The 23,449-nt window shown below is 40.0% G+C and overlaps 1 protein-coding gene across 4 annotated transcripts in view; it reads left to right on the top strand.

Annotated features, from left to right (window-relative positions):
• The window catches only part of triob (trio Rho guanine nucleotide exchange factor b), a 111,344-nt gene that overhangs the window by 18,787 nt on the left and 69,108 nt on the right, over window positions 1-23,449 (top strand). For 3 of the 4 annotated variants that reach the window (XM_051956991.1, XM_051956992.1, XM_051956993.1), the window contains 2 exons: window positions 19,380-19,454; window positions 21,976-22,090. In XM_051956991.1, coding sequence (XP_051812951.1) covers window positions 19,380-19,454; window positions 21,976-22,090 — 190 coding nt within the window. Of the gene's footprint in view, window positions 1-7,547; window positions 7,703-19,379; window positions 19,455-21,975; window positions 22,091-23,449 lie in introns of those variants that run through there. The other variant, XM_022216733.2, reaches the window with a different exon arrangement.

Raw genomic sequence — 23,449 nt, 5'->3', positions numbered from 1 at the left:
AGCCACAGATCACAGAGGGAAGATCTATACCTTTGATGATCCAGATGGAGTCTTGAGTTGTGCTGCAGAGAATTTATTGGGTAACACTGCAGTGAAGCTCGCCTATGTCCAAATACAGAACAGTCCTAAAGTCTGTGAAATGACTCACTTACACTAAAGTAGCTAGGTAAGATTGAATTACATTACCATCAAAGCCTGCACAGTATGTAGCCAAATGTCATTGTCCTTCCCACTGACAACCCTGAATGGACAGTGAGACATGAACCTATTGGCCATGAGAAAAAGCTCAGTGACCTGTAAGCATTTAATATTCAAGCAGCTCGTCAATATGGATTCATCTGCAGCTGGATGATGGAAAAATGAGGATCAAGAATGATGGTGATGTTTCATTCCTTTTAGATGCTTTTCATCTTTATCGTTTAGAATGAAGACTTGTGTTGTGGTAGTTGTACATTTAACTGTCTGATTCCTAAAGCAAAAAGCCACAGAACATAATGATGCATCCCCTTATATTTTCCCTCTCAACTGACACGGCTGCTGATACAAATAAAATGTGGCAGAATAATAAGATGTCAGTGTTCTCAAGTTGATTTGCTGAGCCTGATGGGATTTAATTTATGAATGAAAAACCCATTTTTCACTTTTAAATAAAAATGTGGTTTTTTGAGTGATGTCCAAGAAGCAGCCCCTGCAGCTGAATGCTAAAGTTAATCCGGAAACGTCAGAAATTGCAGCTCCTCGCTGTTTATTCCTGCAATGCTTCTAAATTGTTAGTTTTATGTACTGCAAGGTGGTGATTTGAAAAACTTTAAAACATAGATTTGTGTGACCAACATTTTATGAGTTTGCATACATTGAGGCATTTGGATACAAAAGGCATCGAGTTTAGAAAAGGAGAAGAAAACACAATAAAAGACACCCAGAATATAGAAAGTAAACATGGAAATAAAGATTGACCAACTTGGCCACCGAAACTTTTTGCTTTAGGCGGCCCTGTTCTTAGTTCTGCCTCATCACTTCAACCATTGATATTTTCCATTTGGACGACTTTGAAAAGACGTCGGCTAAGAGCGTGATTTAGTTGGATGTTTTTGCTGGAATCTCAGTCTATTAAATATAGATTATATATGCTGCATATTTTATTTTATACAGAGAATGGTTCTATCTGGCCTTAAATGGCTGTTTTACTGATGAGTGTATGCAGTGACCCCTACTGTGTGAGACAAAGAGTGCAATGAATGTAGTATTGGAGGTTCTTCTCTTACTCTGTTTGTTTTTTCACACAGTAGAGGAGTATTGTAATTCTCGGCGTTATCTGTATGCCATTTTATTTGTTGTTTGCGTTTTAAGATATTTATGTCACATTTAATAGCGTTTCAAAAAGAAATCCTGCAGATAAAAGCAAATTATATAGCATGCATGGCATCCTATCTATATGCAGTCAGGGTGGAGCCCAGATTCAGATGTGGGTCCTTAGTTGTTTGCATAGATTTGAGGCCCCAGAGTCATAAAAGACCCACAATTAAATGACTTGAAGAGAGCAAATTGAGAGCAGACACAAACTACTCTGAAGCAATGTTTGTTTCTCGCGTTTTCTCTGTGTCTGTCTCTGCTTTTCTCACCTCTATCTGTTTTCCTGTGTCTCTTAGCTCCCCCTTTGCTCTTGGAGGACGGTTAGAAACTGAGACACTCAGGAGCCTGAAGAAAATATGAAAATAACTAGATGAGATTAGATTTGGAACTGCTCAACTGTCTAAATTGGTGTGAAAAATTTCCCTCTGCAAAAACACTGTTGTAAATCAACTGGCAAGCTCCAAACATACTCCCACCAGCACACGCGGCTTATTTACTTCTTTATGTTGTTATTTTGGCACAGCAAAATATCATTTTTGAGTTCATGCACATGAGTGTTTTACATTAGCCGTTTCCCCCCAAAGCTGCACAGCAAACACGTCAAAGTCTATTTGTCTTATTTTTAGTCAAAATGTCTCATCCCATTTGATTTAAGATAAATTCAATTAACAAGTGGCATTTCAGCAAGATGGAGGGACTTGTTTTAAGACAAAACATCTTAAATATCTTGTTAAGTCAAACAATCTTGAAATTATCTTGTTTTAATGCTTGTGTCATCCTGTGGGTCAAATTGACAAGTTTTAAGTTTGAAAATGTGGGAAAAAAATAATTTTCACAGTGAAAACTTCCACATTTTCAAATTTTTGGGAGGGAAACTTTTGAACATTTTTGAAGGAAAAAAAAAAAGAAATGTTAAAAAAATTCTTTAAGAACATTCAGAAAAAAATCCAGCAAGTTTCGCTGGATTTTGGTTGACTTTTTTCTGAATGCTCTGAAAGAAAGTTTTACAAGTTTTGCTGATAAATATGGAATCACTTTAGATATTTTTAAGATTTTTTGGGGGAGATTTTTTTTCATTTTTTGAAAATATTTACAATTTTCATTTTTTAAATTTTGATTTCTTGCCAAATTTGGGGATTTAAAAAAATACAATTTTTAATTGAAACTTTCAAGGAATTTCTTTCTAAAAAATTTGTAATTTTTTTTTTATAAATGTGGGGAATTTTTTTGCTGAAGTTTTGGATTTTTTTCAGACAAGAAAACAATATTTTAGGTGCCGTAAATGAGGACTACAGGAGGGTTGAGACACCTAAGCTTGACAATCCTGGTCAAATACAGCTTAAAATATGTTTTCCCAGCTACTTTTAAGATCTCAGTATTCTAAATATTCTATCTTATTTCAAGAAATCTTATCAAGCCATTTTCACTTTTGCTATTGGCAGATTTATTTCACGTATTTCAAGGTAAACCTTCTTTGAAATAATTTTTTTTCTTGCTTTGAGAGGAGCATTTTTTCCAGTGTAGCCTTCCTGCTCTTCTTAGCCTGCTTTGTTGGGGTATTTGTGCACAAATGCATGAGGGTATCCATGCATGTAAGTCAGATATTCAATCAGATAGTCCCGTGGCTCCCTGTTTTTTTAAGGCAGTTGTTTTCAGGGCTGTAATAACAGTGGATAGCCATGGGAGCCACTCGCCGCCTCCTGGCATGGAGACAGGCTATGGAGCCACGGCCTGTAGTTCCCTGTCTGCTGTGTGTAATCAACAGGACATTGGTCTTTGTTGAGGACAAGTCTAGTGAAAATCTATTCATAAAACAGCAGAGTGGCAGGGAGGCTGGCAGAGAGGTGAGATGAGGAGAGGAGGGCAGGACTGGAAAAGGCTGGAGAGGAGAGTTTAGGAGTAGAGAAGGCAGGGTAGGGAAATAAATAAATGCACATGGATGAGGATGTGATGGACGGTGGATGATTACAGAGAGAAAGTCATGCATATGTACACAAGCAGCCCAGAAACAATCCACACAAGCTCTCTCTGGATACATACGGAGACATACGTTACAAAACAATAACGTCGGCTCCAGAACTAGTCAAGGTTTGTGCAGATGTGTCTTTGTGTGTCTTCCTCTGGGAATACACTTTGACTGCTGAGCTTGTAAACAGGAACTATTCTGCTCTCAGCAAGCTGGCAGCCCTGCAGGTGCACACAAAGACACACACACACACTGTCGCACTAAAAGAGCTGGATTCAGTTGTGATAGTTTTGGTCTGTTTGTTGGATTTGTTGAGACCGAAACCACAGAACTTGATTCTCTGTTTATCATTCAACACTGCGTTCGAGAGATTCATTACAGGTACTGTTTATAAAAAAAGGAATCACCATTTGGCGAGGTCGCTCAGCAGCGTTTTTGCAGCGCTGAATGAGTTTTTTTTTTTTCTTTTCCTCACACTGTTTATTTCAGGTTTTGTTGGATTTTTCTTTATTTTATTCCAAACAGAAGCTGGCTGAGGAAAGACAGACACTAAGTCACTGCTGGATTATTTTAAGCGTCTCTTCTATTCCTCTGTTTATTTACCGCTGAATGTTTCGTAAAGCTTCTTGTTTGCTACCAAATCTCACTTAAGTGTTTCAGGTGCAGACTCCGGCTTCATCACATCGCATGTGTTAATGACAGCTTTTTAAGGGTAATCACGTGCTGCTTGTTAGTTCTGTCCCTGACGTTTGTAGGAGTAATTAAGCGGGTTATCAGAGCTCAGCTGTCGCTCTGCTCGTGCTGCCGTCAGCTGAGGTCATGGTTAGGCTGACCTGATAGCTCTAGTGTGAAACGGAGGGCTGGGGGGGGGGGCCTTTATGTTGCATCCTGTGAAAGAATGCACTCATTGGGCACTGTGTGTATGCAGTGTTACTTACTCTTTTGATGTGCAATGTTCAGCAAAAACCCAGCAGGATGCATTTGTTTCAATAAGTTTCTAGTAATACCTTCAAACGTTGAACGACATTTAAGTGAAATAATCACTCTAAGTTTCAAAAACTATGTGTGGACAAAAACTATTTCCGTGACAGGATTGCTTTTTAATTGAGCACCAATAACAGATAAAAGATCACTGCATTTCATTCCTGCTATTCACATATACAGGCATGAGTCACATGTATATGCTGTATTTATATCAGCCACCATTTTAACAGCCAGGATATGACCCGATGCCAATATTTATTTGAAAAACTGGTTTCCATTAGCATGTAGAACATCTTCTTTTTCACCTCAGACACATAAAGACTTTCTATGATTATGTTAGCCGTCACTTTACTGTCTTTATGTGCAAAACGGAATCTGCTTCTCAAACTAAGTGGATGGGACCACGGCTGTCTGTCATGAATGAAGGACAGCTGACATGATCTCAGCATTATTTTCTTTCTCTCCTTCCTCTTTCTGTCCTCCTTTTCTTCAGAGGTATTTAGTAGCATGGTGGCCCACCGAGGCTCTCGGTCTCCTCTCTCCCTCTGCACCCTTGTCAAGTGTTATTTGGTGCGCTGTGGTTTATTGGCTTGGTTTTGTTGTGCAGCAGGACAATCGGGTGGTTTGGTTAGAGGAAGCTGATGAATGGCGTTCCCCGAGCCGTACAAAGCGTCCTCCTCTCTACTTCATTGATGTGTTGATGCCGCTCAGCTGGCTGCCCAGTGAGTTTGTACTGTATACTGTTGCGGGCTTGTAAGCAGACAGATGCACATGGTCGCTCAGCGCTGAAAAGGACTTTTCTTCCTCTTTTGTAGTCGCAGTCCTCCTCACAGTCACTGCTTCTCTTGTGGTCTTTCTACTCCTTTTCTCCCCCAGTCTTTCTCTGCTACAGCAGCACAGTAACATGTAAGATGGAGACAGTGTTTGGAGGTCACAGAAATGCAGTCAGAAGGCTACAGAAAGACAACGTGTGAAAGTGAAAAGTTACAGTTCTCTTGGTGAATACATTTCCATTAACTCTCTAATATCAAGCAGTTCCTAGATGTTTTTTCTCCTGTAACATGTACAACTGTTAAAGTGTCTACAGGTGTTACCAGTACTGGAAAAAAAAGCTGTCCAGATGTTATTGATAATTTTCTACTTACATTTTGAATGTGTTTAATGACAATCCCAGAATTCTTGTTGCATGACTATTGGTTACTACTGAGTCAATGATTATACTGAGAAGTACAGATTTTTTTAATCTACATAGCTCAAATGATTTTATTTTGGATATTTTTTTTAAATGAGATATGTTGAATGAAGTGGTTTTGTTGAAAATCATACTTTTAAGTTTAGCTTTGGTCAAGTTTTCCAGCAGAAAAGCACAAAATGAGACTATTTTGTTTCTGCTTTTACAATTTCTAAATCTGATGAGTGGTGTAGTTTTGAAAAATAAAACTATAGCATGCTTTTCAATCCTGCTGACAGGTTTTGGGCTTCAGAGGGTTAATGAATTAAAGTGCGGAAGGTAATTTGTGTACAGATTTACCCATGCACATTTTGGCACAACACAACTATTTTTCTTTTTTTTTTAAATCACATTTCTGGAGCATGGTGACACAATCTGTGTCTATAGAGTTTATTATACCACAGATGTTATGCTGCACATCTGCATCTACTCCAAACTCCAAAGACCTGACCTCTGACACACTCATCATCAGCTGACTCTCTCGCTGCCCGTCTCTCTTTCTGAGAGGTGACAATCCCTCTCAGTTATTTATTCCAACAGGATCAGTCAGATATGCGCCCTGTTGCATACACATGCAGCCGGATCGACTTTACTTTCAGCCCTCAGAGACAAGAGGTTGTCAACTCTCCCGCACTGAGAGTCCATGAAGACCATCACTGAGGCACAGTTCGCTGTCATCTTCTGTGCGCTTGAATATATTACTTAATAATTTGATTCACTTTGTAAAACCCAGAGAACATACTCCAGACCTCAGGGGACTTAATTTCTTTTTGAAGCTCCTGCGAGCTGCCGTGACACTGAACATGGCTGGTTTGACCATTTTTTCCACTACATGGGCTTTCTCAGGGACAGGAAAGGTCGGCTGACTGCTGAACCAAACCAGACAGCTAACAGAGTCGGTAGGTGGTCCCAGAAAGTTCTGCAGAGGAATACTAATGATGTAAACATTTAGATATTTTTATGGATTTGTGTCAGAAAAAAAATGTCTGCACATGCTGCATTACAGTCTATCTGTTGCATCAAGATAAAGTTGTCTCTGTAACTTGAATACTGATACATGCTAATCACAGTTTTATTTGCTTGATCATGACTTGTTTTTGAGCTGTATATCATGTAAACCAGAGTTTTCTTCATAATAAGTAAAAAATAATGGTAATCCCCCTTGACTTCTTTTTCCTTTAGAGACAACAAAGGAGCTTAATTTTTCACTTAGTTTAAACAGTGAATGAGCTCTTTATTTGGTTTCCGCACTGAAAAGATGTTGGCTCCCAGTCAAGCTTCTCTCTGGATGGATGTGCACGAGTATCTCAATCCAGTTTGGGCTCAAAGTGGGGAAATGCTTAGATAATTTAGTCTCAGTAAATTTGTGCACAGATGAAGACGCTGTTTTGGCATTTAATGACGTCAAGAAAGCTTTTCACATGATTGTGGATGAAAGGAGTGATTATTAGTGTATTCCTGCTTTAGTCAATGGGTTGTTTGATACTAGGTTTGCACCAGACCCGCTACTTTTAAATTGCTTTAAAAATGCTGTTCCAGATGACATTCAGACATTCATAGTCTCAGAAAGTGTGTAAATGCACCTCAAAAATGGTAAGAAATGCATTATTTACATTAAGGATCCGTAGTTGGCCCAGTGTGGAAGCTCACAGTGACCAACAGAGTATTAGTCAGAGAGAAGATTACAACCAATCATTATTAAAGCCTATTTCACCCGCAAATCCACCAGCGACAACTGTTTGGCTGGCTTAACTTTTTTTCCCTGTGAGTAGCTAACCGGGCACACGGGGAGGGAGAAACTGTTTAATGCAAAGCAGCACTTGTTCCTAAATCTTGTTTTGGGGAGGGGTTGGTGACATGGGGGGACACTGAAGAAAAGCCAGTTGGTGAAGGCAACAAGGAGCTGGCAGTGCCTTTGGCTTTCGGCTGCTCGGTGGGTGGCGGGGCGTTGACCAGTATGGCACGGCTGCTGTTCAGTCGCCTCGTCGCCACAAACAATGGTCCAGTTACCAAGCTAGAGCTGGTAGAGCGATAACCGCTGTATGGTGTAGTTTAGGCTCCAGATTGATCGGAATGGCTCGTTGCTGATTTTTGGTTCACAATGGCGGTGCTGGATAACCACAGCTGGCAGTACGCCCAGGCTGGGAAAACTCTGATCAGACTGTCAGGTACAGTATTTTCTACTGTAAATGTGCTCTGTGTTGTCTCTCCAAAACCCTGTTTTCATTTTTAGTAGTAGAAGTAAAGAGGCAAGATCCCATCAAGTGTGATACTGAAATTAATTTGTTTTAATAACTTTGGTTGAGGAATATTTAAGAAAACTCCTTTAAATCTGCATTATTATTTTCTTCATAATGTTTTCTCTGTTGTGATATTTAAGATATGTCCATGCTGCATTTTTTTATGTTTTTTTTTTAAACACTTTTGCAATACTATACGGTGCTATTTTCATCACCTTGTATAGCACAGCTGGTTATTGCATGTTTTGGTTATTGCGTTTTTGTTTTTGCCTTCTTGATGTTTAGTAATTGCCTTTTATGTGTTTGCTCTAAAAAACGAGAAACCTCGGTTTTGCATAACAGTATGTTATTGCTTGTTATCCATTTGTAGAAAACACAGTCTTTTGGATTCTTACTTGTTTTAAGGGGAATGATTATACTGTTGCTGTTTTCTTTGGAGATTGTTTCGTCGATTTTATTAGCAGTCTGTGCCGGGAAACCAACACTACACCTGTAGGTCATAAGTCTAGTAGAGAAGAACTAGCAGAGTGAATCATTAGATGACTGAGACCTGCATATACTTATTTCCTGAACAATAGGTACTGCTCAGAACTTGTACATACTATTACAAAAAAGTTCCGCAGTGCTGCTACATTATAGCAACAGTACAGAGCAAACTCATCCAGAAGCCTTTCACTAAATATTACTGATGTGAGGAATATAATGTTGAGTTTTAATTGAAGCTGTGTTAGTGAGATTGATGTTTTTAACTTTTGTCAGACAGTGTTACTGAGGCTGAGTGGAGCCAGTGTGGTTTGTCTGAATAATTCTGGCACATAATTTATTTTTTTTTCCAATGTTTGCAGCAGATTTTATTCAGAGAGTAACTTATTTATGTATTATTTTGTTCTATGGTGGGATAAAAGATTACTGTGATGTTTAGATCTCTATAGGAGCTGACACATTGTGCTCTGTGTGTATGGGATGTAAAAGGGGCACTGATAGCTACTGTCTGCGCACACTGATGTCTTTTTATATACTTTGCTGCCACTGCTTATGCTTAAGGTGTCCTCTTTTCAGTTTACTATGTGGGTCATTCTGCTCAGTTTGTGCTGCGCTGCAACACTTTTAGTTACCGTCGCGTATAAATAGAAGGAAAAGTTAGTCAGGGGATACTGTACATCCTTTGTTTACTGCATGTTAAGGGCGGCTGCTGTTGTAATTCAACATCATGCTTTGACAGTTTGTAAGTCTGTTCGCCACAGCAGATCAGTGCCAGGTGCCGAGACAGAGCGAGCAGGACAGCTGGCCTGAGTCTGCGCAGGTGGGACTAAAAGTGGCGGTAAAGAAGGTAAACTACAACGCAAGTGTTGTCCATAACATCAAGCTGGGTTTAACTTCCTGAAATACTCTTATCAGGTAGCTGGGAGATTCAACAGCCCTCACTCTCAGTCTCCTTTCTGTGCCCTCTTTCTCCGTTGTAAGACTTGGAGCCTGCAGTGATAATGAATGCAGGTGTCTGAGGAGATGACTGCTCTGTGGCGATTAGGAGAAATGCTGCTATTTGTCATGAGGAGAGCTCTGCAGAATGAGATCACAACAAGGCCAGCTGTGGGAGGAGTCATCAGGCCTTGGGCGTAGTTTAATTTAAGATACATATGCTAAGACCAGGGATAAGACCTGAAGTCATGGGTCCAAGTCATTACTTGACTGTGCAATCATTCGATCAGTCTTTTCACCTGGGACACTGTTCTTATACACTACAGCACATTAGCATGACTTCTTTGCTTTTATCGTAACATCAATAGAAATGTTCTTTGTCAGATCCAGTAAAAGCTAAAGGGTCAGTTTGCGATGCTGTCATTGTGTCCTAAGAGATGCTGTTCAGGGGAATAAAGCCACTAGATGACCCATCAAACTTTGCTGCAGACTTTCAAACTTTTAAGACTCCACTGATGTACCGGAACTGTAGATGACTCATTTTTACACCACCCGAGGGGAATTATCGTGGAGCTCCTGCTATATAAAAGCTGAGTATAAACAGAATGGAGTGGATGATGGCAAAACAAGTGCAAAAGGATGCTGCTTTGGTCATCTTTCTTGACATAGTGAGAATACCAAAAGGCGTTTCTTGTTTGTTGGTGTAGAATTTATTCACATTTTTTTCCCTTTTTTGACTTCTAAAAAGGGGCATGAAGAAAATAAACTGAGAACCACTGTTGTAGTGTGTGGAAAACTATAAAAAAGGACAAGATTAAGTACTGGGAAATGATGCAGTGGGTTGCCAATAGTGAGGCCTAGGGGAACGCTAAGTATGTCAGAAGCCAATAGAGTCAGCAGAGGGAGGGGAGAGTGGAGATAGAGGAACAGACAAAGTGGTGGGACATCACACGAGAGATGTGAAACAAAGTGTGAAAAGGAAAAAAAAGAGGAGATTTGTAAATCAGACACGGAGGTGAGGTTGTTATTCAGGCTCAGTGAGGTGTGAAAGGAACGCAGAAACAGCTGGAGCATCATAATAAGAGCACATAGAGTCCTTCTAATCTCTCAAGGTGTGTTCTAACCTCAACCACATTACAAGTCAAACAAGTCCACGCACAAAACAGGCAGGCACACACATTTTCTTATTTGTGGGTAATTGTTTCCTCCCTGGGCTTCAGGTTTGGGTGTGCGTTTGCCATCTTTTTGTTAGTGTATCTCCTTTTACGAAACATGTAAGATATTGTCAAGTGTGTGTGTTTTGTGTAGCAGCGCATTAACACAAGAGCACATATGTGGCCGTTGTAGTTCATTATACAGCACTGAAACTTAGTTTGTGTCCGTCACTGGTCTCCCATTGAAACAGCTCATTCACATGCACGAGCTTGCGATCGAGCTTGTATAAGGCTGCTGACCTTCATTTATTTTTGTACTGCTTTGCACACTCTTAAACAAGAGGTATATTTAGACTATGAGGTAGATTTGTCATACTGTATGTTGTGGTTATAAATGGCAGAGATATGCTTATGTTGCTCTCTCATCCCAAAGGTTTTGTTGTGTTACAAACCTTTATGAATTATATATACGTGCTGCATCGTGGACCTCCACCCCCATGACCTACATGTATGGATGGATGTCAGGATGCGGTCAAGGGGTTAAATTAGGTAGGGTTATTTGTTTTGAGTATGGCACTATTTCTCATAGTGTCAGGAAACATTACTTCAAGTTTGTGCTATGATAGTGTCTGGCACTGAAATGACTGGATGATAAAATGATGTAAATAGACAAAAAAAATGCATCAAATTTTAAATCAAATGACAACAAAGCCATACAAACACTTGTCCTGGCTCATCAAAAGTCAAGATTTGTTTATACTTTTTATAGAAAAGTGCTTAATTAAAGTATTGACAAATCATTCAGCTAAAAAGTGGCTAAATAACCGACTATCAGGGTACCAGAAGAAATACGTACTGTAAAAAAACGGTGAAATCAACAGCAAATATCTGTAAAATAATGACATTTTTCATGGAAAACAGGGAAATTTTAGAGTCACACATTGTAGAAGGGGTTAATGTCTAGTTACTATTTGTAGAAAGTTTTAATGTAGACATAATGTGCAATTTTCTTTTTTGTGTTTTTGTATTTTTAGGGTTGTTTTGCTAGATATTATCAGTAATTTTTTTTTTTTACAGAACTAGAAGTTTAAAAAAAATAAAGCAGCAACTGTCCTGTTATACTTGTGTTTCTTCAGACATTGACAAATGTCTGCAGAAAATTTTTATGGTCAATAATAAAGGAATGAATTGTCATCAATAAAAATACAGATTTTTGATATGGACATTGAGGCCTATTTTTGCCTGCATTTTTGTGGTTACCTAAAAATTAACATGCTTTTTCTGTGGTTTTATTTGTTGTTTAATAATAATAATAATGATAAATCTTTTAGAAGCACAATTGCAAACTGTTTAAAAAACTTCACTGTTTAAATTGTCAGCACTGTTTTTATCTGAAGGTTCCACGCTACAGATTACAGAGTTAAAGCACAATGCGTGCCAGGATATTAGTGTTTTGTCCCAGTCTTCCCATTTGTTATTACTTATTCATCGACGTTTTGCTGTGCTCAGGGGTTAGATCCAGGTCGAGAGGTTGTGGTGGGAGCAAAGTGTTATTTTTGCTGTAAGCCACACTGTAACAACAATATGAGAAACCCTGATGAAAGTTGAGCTCACCACAGTCCCCAGGCCCCCTGCCAGCTCTGGATGAAGGTCACAAAATGAGAGCAGAGGTTTCTAGAAGTGGCTTTCCGTGTGTTTGTGTGAGAGAGGAAGAGAAAGACCCAGAGTTAAAGAGAGGAATATAAATAAATGAAAGGGATATGCAGGAGAGTTTGGTAGAGAGCCTGAGCCAGAGAGGGTTGGAGCTCTCAGCTGTTTATCTTATCGCGCTGTTGCACCGCGGCAACACACTTTCCGTTGTTCTAGTCGAGGTTGTCACACGAGGGACGTGACAACTGCCCTGCTACCTTCAACATTCGCACTGGCCACAAGAACATTTGGGGAAAAGGCAGCTTGATGTCCACACACTAGAGAGATTTATGCAGAAGTAATACACAGCAAGGTGTCTTTATATTGCAGATGAAAAAGTAAGAAAAAGAAAAAGTAGATTTTTGTCAAAGCCACACAGCAGTAGATCAACGTTACATTGTGTAAATCGGCACTGGAGTTCAGGTTGAATCTTCTGGACCATTGTGGTGTTTCTTTGTTTAACCCTTAGATGCATGAGTGCTTGGACCCTACACTTTTCCATCTTATAAATCACCTGTATAAGAAATAAATGTGTTTTCATGCCATTGTTGTCATTTGGGTTAAAAATTATCATTTGTATTGTTGTTTGTATTGTTTTTTTGTTTTTTTTGTAGACACAAGAGCAATTTCATGTTTAAAATGTGTTTATTTTTCACTTCAGAACAGATTTTGAATATTTTGATAATTGAAAAAGAAGAGAGCTGCACAGTGGTCTAATGGTTAGCACTTTCACCTTGCAGCAAGAAGATTGCTGGTTCAAATCCCGGGGTGGGCCTGGGCTCTTTCTGCATGGAGTTTGCATGTTCTCTCTGTGCATGCGTAGGTTTTCTCCGGGTACTCCGGCTTCCTCCCACAGTCCAAAAATATGCTGAGGTTAATTGATTATTCTATATTTCCCGTAGAGAAGACAGTGATTGTTTGTCTGTATATGTAGCCCTGCTACAGACTGGTGACCTGTCCAGGGTGTCCCCTGCCTTCACCCGAGTCAGCTGAGTTAGGCTCCAGCCCCCCTGCGACCCTAGTGAGGATAAAGCGGTGTATAGAGAATGAATAGATGGATATCAGTGATAAAGAGCTTGGATTAGTAATACTATTATTATAGTTTCTTTAAAAGTATAAAAGGTAACTTGAACATTTAAATGGAATACTATAAAAAAAGATGTTTTTTAAGGAATACCTGGAATATAAAATGATAGAAACTTTTCGTTACAAAGATATTGCAAGAAAACAACCTCACCGAGTCATTTATGACCCACTTATTCATCTAAGAATTAAGTAGCTTGTTTCAGAATATTTATAGAGAACTAACTTGATTCCGCTCAACCTCTAAGAGTGGGACCTAGAATGTCTTACTACTTCTGTGCAACAAAACTGAAAGATCCAAACACAAATCTGAACAAAACCCCACCAAAAGAATACTGGCTGGTTTCACTCCGAACACTGCAGCTGCAGCGGTGCCTAGAAAAACCTGGCGGTAGACATTTGGGGATAGAAGATTCCTGGGGGACTCTGATGTTTCCTTTCTCAGTGTGAGATATCGATTTTCTGTTGTGCCGAAGTGAATTCCCTCGAGGATCCGCTGTGGCCCGTGCCCTGCTTTTTGTCTGGGGGTCTGTAAGTTTTACTCAGAAAGCTCACACAGTGGCACATCCCTCTCTCGAAGGGATTGTGAGAGGCTGTCGGTCACACTGCTGCACACTGAAGCTCAGGTCAGAACGGGAGCACCCATACACAAACAAGTTTGCATACACATATAGGGTAAGATAAGTTTTTATTAATCCCACAGTTGGAAAATGTGCATTCATGTTAAACCAGCAGAGAGGAAACATGAAAGGAATATATTCAGTAGAAAAAAAAATCAAAATATACATAAATATTAGTTGTGATTGTCCAAATTCAACCATTTTGCACAGATTCCTTCATGAAAAAGTAATGATATTGCCCATATTTGTCCATAAATGGAAAATTAAAGTTACTGTACAGATTCTAGTATATGTAGAAAAATTGATGTTGCATTGGGTTTTTAAGTGAACAAAATATTCATAATTCACAGCTATGAATGTGTTGATGTTGCACCAAAAAGAAGTCTGAGAATTCTTCAGTGAGCGGTGTACTGGGAGCAGGGCTGGTTGTAAAGTGTGACAGAAACTCTAAGTTACAAATTTCTGCCTGCAAACACATGCATAGACTCACAGGGGTAGAAACGCAGACGTGCATATACAGTAAGGCCCGGGTAATACATGGAAGCTGCAGAAGTGGTCGACACAGATGTCTGGCGTTTGGAGGTTCTGGTGAGAGGGGGTTTCCAGAAGCTATCAGACGGTTCTGTCGGGAGTATGCTGACCCCATAAACAGATCTGCTCCCACACTTCCTCTATTTCTGTGCCGTTCCCCAAAAGCTCCCCACATCCTAAGCTCATCCAAGTCAGGACCAAGTGAGCCAAACCATGCTGAGCGGTGTGACAAATGCCTCCCAGTTCTCCCGTTTCACACAAACTCATAGTAAGGTTCACTTACTGGGCTCAGGCCCAAATCTGAAGTAAGAAAGAGCCGTCTGAAATCCATCACTGTAAATCTGCTTTATATAGCAGACACCAAATTCTAAAAAGACTTTCATTTATGCAAAGGATGAGAGCGCATTTGTTGCATTTGTACTCTAAAATGTTGCCGAATGGTCAAGTGCTGGGTGCACATTATCGACATTAAACGCTTTTCAATAGTGCCTGAGTCTCTGGATCTCACCACAGCTATCCTCGCTGGCAGCTGGAATTTGTGTTATCAAGTTTGTGCTGAGACGGTCCGGACAACAGCCAGGGGAATTGTCCTGTCGTATTTCTGCAGTATTATCTAGCAAAGCCTGCTCTGTCACACTGCACTACACACACTGCCTCGCTTGTAATTGGTCTGCGTTTGAGGTTACAAGGTTATGAGCCAGAGGATTGGCATCATGTGGCGTACCAGGCTGCCCAGATGCACCACGCACAGTCTAGCCTGTGGTCTCAAAGATTGGAATCAAAAGGATTGGCCCTGTGCACTAATGCTTTGTGTTCCACTGCCCCGTGGAAAGACGACATAGCTTATTTTGGATTATGAGTTGGGGCTGCAGTGCATTGGTTGTATTTATCCCTGCATGTGTTCCAGTTTTGGTTGGAGCATTATCTCCATTCTGTCCTAAACTCAGCACATTCATTCCCCATTACATCTCATTAAAGTAACGTAAGACGGTAATTAAACAAGCGTGCAGCCCAGTTTGGATCCTAAATGAGGATGTTTTCTGTCTGTGGTGTGTAGAATAGGTACAACGCTAAAAAGAATGTGCTCTGTAGTAGCGCATTCTGATCAGTATTTTGAATGTTTCCACGCTGAAGTTTGGAGCACAGAAATGAAATGAACTGGCGCGCCTCTGTTATGTGAATTGACGGATTTAGGGCGCAATCTTCGTGGAGTTATAAAGACAAAAAGAAGGGCTGAGCATAGGGAATCTGTGCCGCTACCTCTCGCTTTCTAAAATCACGCAGAGCAACAGGAGGGAAATGTACTCATAGCTGCATGGGAAATATTTGTTTTTCACAGTGATTTCAGAATCGAGCTTTGCAAAAACACACGCAGAGAAATGACTTTAAAACCCAAGCGTGAAGCTGCTCACTCCCACGTTAAGACACAGCCATTCTTGGCCTTTCGAAGTTAAATGCAAGCTACAATTTTGCATCTTCACCTCTGTATTCTGTGGTTCTGAGTTGTTTTACTAGAATATGGGGCTGGCTGACCTTTCAGCTGCATGAAAACACACTGACAATTTGCTGCCATCACTGCGCACAGAAAACAGATTGCGTTAGTGCATCATTGGGTAAACTGTCACCTGAATGAATGATAGCACATAGCGGGCAATTTACAAAATTATAGCAAAGTATGGTACCATTCATGTTTTAGCAAGACAAGAAAAAAAACGTGCCTTTTGTTTACCTTTCCGCTATTTTTATCTGTTATTGCATGTCTACTAGATGAAAATAACATTACAAATGGAAAGCATCAATGCAAATTGTCACAAAGAAAAATAGCACCACATGTGCATTTTAAGGTGCAAACCTGACAAGCAGGAACATTATCATACATCATGTTATATGTCCTTATGATGGATGTCTGCACAAGATGTCTCTATCACTACATGTGCACAGAGAGATTGTAAATGCACATATGAATTCCCAGATATGTGTGTGTGTGTCCTGATTGACAGACCAGCATGCATTGCTGATGTCTAAATGATTCACTACCTGTCACGTGTGCAGCTGATCTTCTCATCTCGCAGTCATCACCTTGTATTTCTAACACACTACATATATGATGTATGATGTAAGGACACATATGTCCCTATGGGCTCTGCCTCTTGCCCTCATTTACTGCTATGAATTAATAATTGCAACAGAGCGCCCTGTAGAAACCTTATTTTGTGGACGAACACTTTGCCTTTCACCTCATTTTACAGGACACTTGAGTGCACACTGCCAGTGAAATGGATTGCTCTCATTATGAGCGTGTTATGAACAAGCAGTTTGTGAGTGAAAAGCTATATTTCATGCTCAGCAGACTTGTAAATGGAGGGTTGTCTGTAGTGAAGAGAAGAGATGTGTGTCAGTGTGTGTGCCAAGAGGCGATCACTGTATGTAAGGTGATTCTATATTTCTTTGGGATATTGTGTAGATTATTTCTGCGTATAAACATGATTAAAATTGCTTGCAGAATTGTGTCTGCTGTACTGTTTCAACAACGCAAATAATAGGCCTTGATGCTGTAGAAGCAACATACCTTCACTAACTGTTTGGTTGTTTTTTCTAGTCATGCAACACTGATATGGAACTTCCAAACCTCATTTTCAAAATCAGTGTTCCAGCATTAAGATGCACGCCAGCCATGCCTGTTTCAAACTCACCGCAGTATTCCGTATAAACCCAGAGTGCACGTATGTCCAGCTTTGTGCCAGACGTGGTGTTCAGAAGAGGTGCAGAGCTCCAGTTTTAGCAGGGCTGCGGCAGTATAGCAGAGGTCAGTGCTGGCTGTGTGCCAGGGCCAGTATCTTACATAAACCACCACAGTGAGGAATGTGTCTGGGCACACTTCACAGGAAACACACACGTGCTAATACACACCGAGTGTTGCTGCCCTGTAGTGCTGATTTTCAGTGCGTTGAAGCACTGTTTTTGAAGACACGCAAAGGAGCCTGTGTTTGGACCCTAACTGTTAGCATGCTCATGTTCTTTTTGCGCGTGTGTGTGAGGTAGAGGGGAAGGGAAGTGGATGAGAAACAGGTGCAGCAGGTTAAAAAGAGACAGACGGTAGCAGAGAGTGTGAGCGGTGACAGAGGCACTCAGCTCTTTGGCTCTTTCTCTCCTCTCACCAGCCGTGGAAGGAGAATGAAACCATTGCTGCTACGTCAGTCCCATCTTATCTCTGTTGGTATCGACATTATTAGTAAGTCAGGTAATGTCCAGTTTTCCCACAGCGAGCTGATGTGCTGTCACCCAGGCCTGACTGCTGCTGCTAACTCCCTCAGACCGTGGCTGAAATCGATATTACAGGAGCCATTAAAACCCGGAGGAGTTATTTAGCCGTCTCTCTGTCTTTTCTGCAGTCTCCTCTGTCTGTATTATTATATTCGCTGTGCTCTGCTGATCGTTCTGTCCCCATATTGTTCCTCGCTCGTGTCGTTATCGGCCTGTGCTTCTCTGTTCCTGTCTTTTCATAGCGCGCACTTCAAAAGACTGTCCCCTCCAATTCAATCTGCCATTTGTGTCTGTCAGTCTGTCTGTTTGCCTCCCCCCCCCCCCCCCCCTTTCAATTAATCAGGTTCTACCTTATTTGCAACCAGAAAGAAGCATTCATAGGTTTACTGATATCTTCTCAGTTTATTTCACTGCTTGCATCAAGCTGCGAGTACTGCTCCAGCTGGAGATAATGCTCATACTGTAGTTTAAAGTGAAATTAGAATCATGACTGACTTTAATCGGAGGGCATTTGGTTTGTGTGTGAGTGCATGATTCAGCACTCAGCGGTCTAGCCGCTATCTAATTAGCTAATTTCTATTCGTAGTCCGTGTGATTAAATATTTATATAATAACTGTCAGAGCAGCGCTGTGTTTGTGTAAAGTTGTTAGCTCTTAACTCTGAAAGTATTTGTCTCCCTTTATGACCCCTCAGCTCTGTTTACCAACACAAAGCCTCCAAACAGCAGCTTATTGGAGCATTTTATGAGATACTGCGTGTTATTTTTAAGCGCCGTTCTCAGCGTGCAAGTCTGTGCCACCAGTCCGAAATAAGATTTCTGCTCTGATAGGACGTAAGATGATTAACCAGATATCTTACATTGCCTGTGTGTTTATGCATGGAAGTGTATCTTGTGTCTATGTGTGTAAATGTGAGGGAGATGACTCACAGCTAGATGAGGAATATGTGATGACATCAACTGCATCTGCAGAGAGCTCAGCCACCTCCTCACTCACATGCATATATCCACCGGTCAGTATCTTCATGGATGATGTGCTTTTACTATTTTACTGATTATTGCATTATGGCTCGCAGCTATGCATGATTGTGAAATTGTTCTGAATAATAGATATGCTTGTCACGAACCATCGGAGCCATTTAACTGTGGCAAGTAAGAAAATCTGGATTGATATTTAACTATATCAGTAACTGTACATTATTCTGTTTGGTGGACCGTGTGAATCAGTTGTCTTCATGACTGATGATGGTTATGACAAACCCAATAGGTAAAAGTCAGCGAGTGTGCATGTGTGTGTGTGGCATTACCCAGCATGCCATCTGTTGAGGAGGCGAGGCAAAGGGGATGACCTTTGAAGAACGTGTCATAACAGACTAGGCAAGACCATGGTGGAAAATACTGCAGTACCAAAAACACCAAGGTTTTTTATATCATGTAACTTTCTGGAAGCTATTGAAGAGATTTTTAGTAATTCATTTGACATACAGACACTCTAGTTGCTTCTGAGCTCCTAGTAATAACAACCCAGTCGCTTGAATTGCCATAAGTTAATAACATTTCAGTTAATTCCTAAGCACTTTGGTCCCCTGAAGTCCCCAGTGGAGCATTTTTATGTGAAGAACTGCATTGTCCAAGTGTTTGACAATGCTTATTGCGCTGTCACTTTGCTTTTTATTCAGTATGTCTAAGAAAGTGAAGTGTTTTGGGCTTGGTTAAGGTGTGTATGTATGTGTTGGTTCAGTTAAGCTCCACAGCAGTGTGAAAGTTAAAGCAACTGTAACTTTTGTCATAAGATTGATTATGAGTCTCCTGTCTTCTAAGTGTTCTATCTTGTCCTGTGTTTCAGGGTTTCATCGGAATGAGGACATGAAAGCCATTGATGTGCTTCCCATCCTCAAGGAGAAGGTCGCCTTCCTCTCAGGTCAGATACGATCCCAGCTTATTGTTATTATGACACTGATACAGGGTTTCTGCAGGGCATTAAAAAGCATTAATAGTCATTAAGTTGATTTTGCAAAAATTACGGCCTTAAATGGCATTAAAAATCATTAAATTTGATTCTAAGTGGCATTAAAAATTCTTTCTGCAGTTTTCAACAAAAATATTTGATAATAATAATAATATGTAATTATAGACTGCGATTCGTCAGAAATGTGCATCTGCGTAAACACACCGAAGCATTGGGATAATTGTTACGGCTGGTCGGGTACAATTGCCAAAAACTGCATGTTTTTAAAGTGGCCAGCAGGTGAAGGAGAGCTGCGAAATGAGGGGGGAATGCAAATTCCAGTAAAAATGGCTCGAAAACGTGGATTTTAGACAATAACTACAGGTGGTCAGGGGTGGTTTCCGGATTCACAAATAGTGAAATAGGGACAGTTTTCATATAAAAATTATCTTTTACAAAAAACAAGCCTGTATAATTTGTTGCATCACAGTCGTGGCATTAAAACTTGTACAGTATAGCATTAAAAGCATAAAATTGAATGGCTGATTCCTGCAGAAACTCCGTGATACTGTTTTTCTTAAAACTACCAATCAGCATCCTTTATGTGAAGTTTATAATCAAATCTAGTTGTCCTTCAGCCAGTCATTTTAAATTCTACTCCTTGTTTGACAAAGCTGTTCTTTGTTTATATTGCTGTAGAGTCCTTGGGTGTCAAACCATTTATCAAAATTAAAATCTGTAAAAAACAAAAAAGCTTCTGATTTTCCCAGAGGTCCTTGAACTACCCATGTGTAATGAGCAATTCCATAGGAGAAGTATTTTAAATCTAAGCTGCAGTTGTGATATGTTAAGAAATTTCCCGTATTTGACATATCTACGTACACAAATAACCAAATGATCTGAGCGGGCGACCCATAAACAAAGGCTGTAGTCCCCAACGCAGCAGTTATGGGTTCAAATCCAGCCCGTGGCCATTTACCGCATGTCATTCCCCCACTCTTCTACCCATGTTTCCTATGTCACTACACTTTCCTACACATAATAAAGGCAAAAAGGGAAAAAAAAAAACTGCTAAAAAGAAAAAATCTGGCCAAAGTAAACTGCTTGCATGCACCAGATTCTGTTGAAAACTAAAAATGTTGCACTCTGCAGTGCAGCTTGAAAAATATGAGTTACTCAGTGATAGTGAACAATCTTGAAACAAAAACTGTGAGTTTTCAGGGGAACTCTGAGCTGTGCTTCAGAGAGGCACAGATGGAAATATATTAGACAGAGTGAGAGCAAAGTTATGCATACCTGAGCAATGAAATAAAAACATTGTGGATTAAAGAATTTACAAAGAGGAGCAAGTTGTTGAAAGATACATACAGCATGGTGAACTATCTTTCTAGAGGTAATGTGCAGGATAACGAGGAAAAAACTTTAACAAAAATGAAAAGTAACAGATTTTTTCCATTTTTGTAAAATATATAATCATAATAGTTATACTTTCAGTTTTTATTTTTTCAATGATTTGATATGATTTTTTGAGTTCTGCTGTGCTGTTTCCACAAAATCTTATTATAATATACTTTCAGTTTTTATTTTTTCAATGATTTGATATGATTTTTTGAGTTCTGCTGTGCTGTTTCCACAAAATCTTATTATAATATACTTTTATTTGCATTGAAAAATGATCCCACAGTGAATTAAAAAAAAAAAAGTGACAGGAGCCCAAAATGCTCAAAATGTGCTTCAGGCTCAGAGGGTAAAAAGAAGATAGTAGCTATAGTACCTAAATGTCACAACATGTCAGCTTTGGGAAAATGTTAAGAATTCCAGTTTCTTTCATCATAATTGATACTTGGATTGTGATTTATCTGCATTACTTATTTCTCTGAACTCTATCTGACTCATCGTGGTTCGACCTGACCTTTTCCTCATTGTTGTTAACTGCAGAGGCACTGACATAATTGTGAGGTATTTTCAGAGTGTTTTTCTCTGTTCATTAGCAGTCAGGACTGTTTGCTACTGCAGTGTGACTGAAAGGCTATTACCAGTCTTGTCATCGTGAGACTAATTTGACCCCTTCAGTTTGACCCGCTATAGTCATGACTAACTGCAGACATATTCACAGATGGTATCCATACAAATTAGCTGCTGTCATCTCGGAACGCTGCTGCGCTCAGATCTTTTGTGGGTCGAATACTCGGGGTTATGCATGTCTGCTTCAACTCAGTAGCACGAAATAAGCTGGTTTTGAAGTTTTAGTTGGTTAGTCTATCTTAATGGGGGAACGTCTTCGTTAAATTAAAATTCCCCCCTTGGCTCCAGATGTCTTCAATAATCCAAATAAATGGAGTTTAACTGAATCTAAAACGGAAGATTGCCATGAATTTCAGGCTGGTTGTTGGTCAGAGAATGCAGCAAAGAAAGAAAAAATAGTTGAATTCACTTTAGAACAGTTGTCCTGCTGCATAAAACAGTCTTATCGTCATGTAATTTCTATCCACAGGTGGCAGAGACAGACGTGGAGGTCCCGTTCTCACCTTTCCAGCTCGGAGCAACCATGACAGAATACGACCCGAAGACCTGCGCAGACTTATAGCGTACCTGGCTACTATTCCCAGGTAGGGAGTGAACCCACAAACACACACAGAGTATAGACATTCCAGCAGACTGTGAACCTGCATCAACAGCTGTGCACATGAGCTGATTTTCAGTTGTTATTCTTGAACCTGAGTTAATTTGAAACAGACTCCTCCACTAGACTTCTATACAGACACTCTGCACACATCTCATCTCTTGGTTTTGTGTCAGACTTTCCCACCTTGCTGGGATGTTAATAAAAAAAAAATAAAAAAAATACTAAAGCAAAACCTCAGGCTAAAGAACTGGGGTGGTTTTATTTTGGATTCTCTTTGGAGATTCAACCCCACCCTCGCACCCCTTCCTCTTTTTTCTCCTTCTCATTTCCTCTTTGCTTTCTTTAAAAACCCACAACTCCTTTAGGTAACCGCTCACACTCTTTAATAACTCACAGTCTGGTATTGATACTGCCTGTTGCTAATTCAACAAAGTGTCACGTACACTGTCATTTCTTTTTTCTCTCACTCTTTTAAAATCTGTCAGCTTTTCACTCCTGCTTTGTTGGGTTGTACTCTGTTGCGCCGTGTCGCTCTGTACAGGCTGATCTTCGAATCTAAAAGCACCTTTAATACGTAGCTGCAGGGTGTTCTGTTGGGAGTCAGTTGTGATTAGCTTAGAGGGAAGCTTGCACTCCTCTGTTCTGCTGCTTCTCATCTCCCCTGTGCTGTACTTTCTAGTCCTTCACAGGTCTAGTGCTTTAAAGTCTTTTTCACAGCAGAGATTGGAGATTTGTCTTGAGGCCAGAGGTGGCTCAGATCAGTTGCTGCAAAGAATTGGGTCCAGATTTGTTGCTCTTTTAGGTGATTCTGGGATGTCGGAGGCAAAATTAGCAACGCTCACTTTCTGCAGATGTACCAGTTGTTGGTTGATATTTAAGAAGGACCGTTCAATTCACAAGTTTTCTCATTTAATGTTGGTAGTTTTCAGTCATGCATTAACTGCAAGAGCAAATTATCAAGTTTAATCTTTTCATAACTTTTCAGAGGTGCACAAAAACCCAGATGAAGTCTAAACTATTTACTTGAAAATATTGCTGTGATGTTAATTCTTTCATGTCATATTTATGCTGCTGTTTATGTTATTCTATTACTTGATGTTAAGTTTGGTGTAGAGCTGCACAATATTGGAAACAAAATGCAATATGATGTTTATAATTTCTCCGATACATATTACTATGAAGAAAATACATTTTCCACAGATGGCTTGAATATTTGTATTCGGAAAGAATTGATCATCCAAGAAGGATTGGCGTGATGTTGTGAGTCTGCATGGAAAACAAAAAGATCTTTCAAATAAAAACCATTTGGAACTGGTCTCCTACACTATATCACTTGCAGAGG

The sequence above is a fragment of the Acanthochromis polyacanthus genome, chromosome 12 (genome assembly GCF_021347895.1).
Source record: "Acanthochromis polyacanthus isolate Apoly-LR-REF ecotype Palm Island chromosome 12, KAUST_Apoly_ChrSc, whole genome shotgun sequence".
NCBI classification, from domain to species: Eukaryota; Metazoa; Chordata; class Actinopteri; family Pomacentridae; genus Acanthochromis; species Acanthochromis polyacanthus.
Note: the sequence above shows the minus strand (reverse complement) of the source record. Positions and strands in the feature narration are given on the sequence as shown.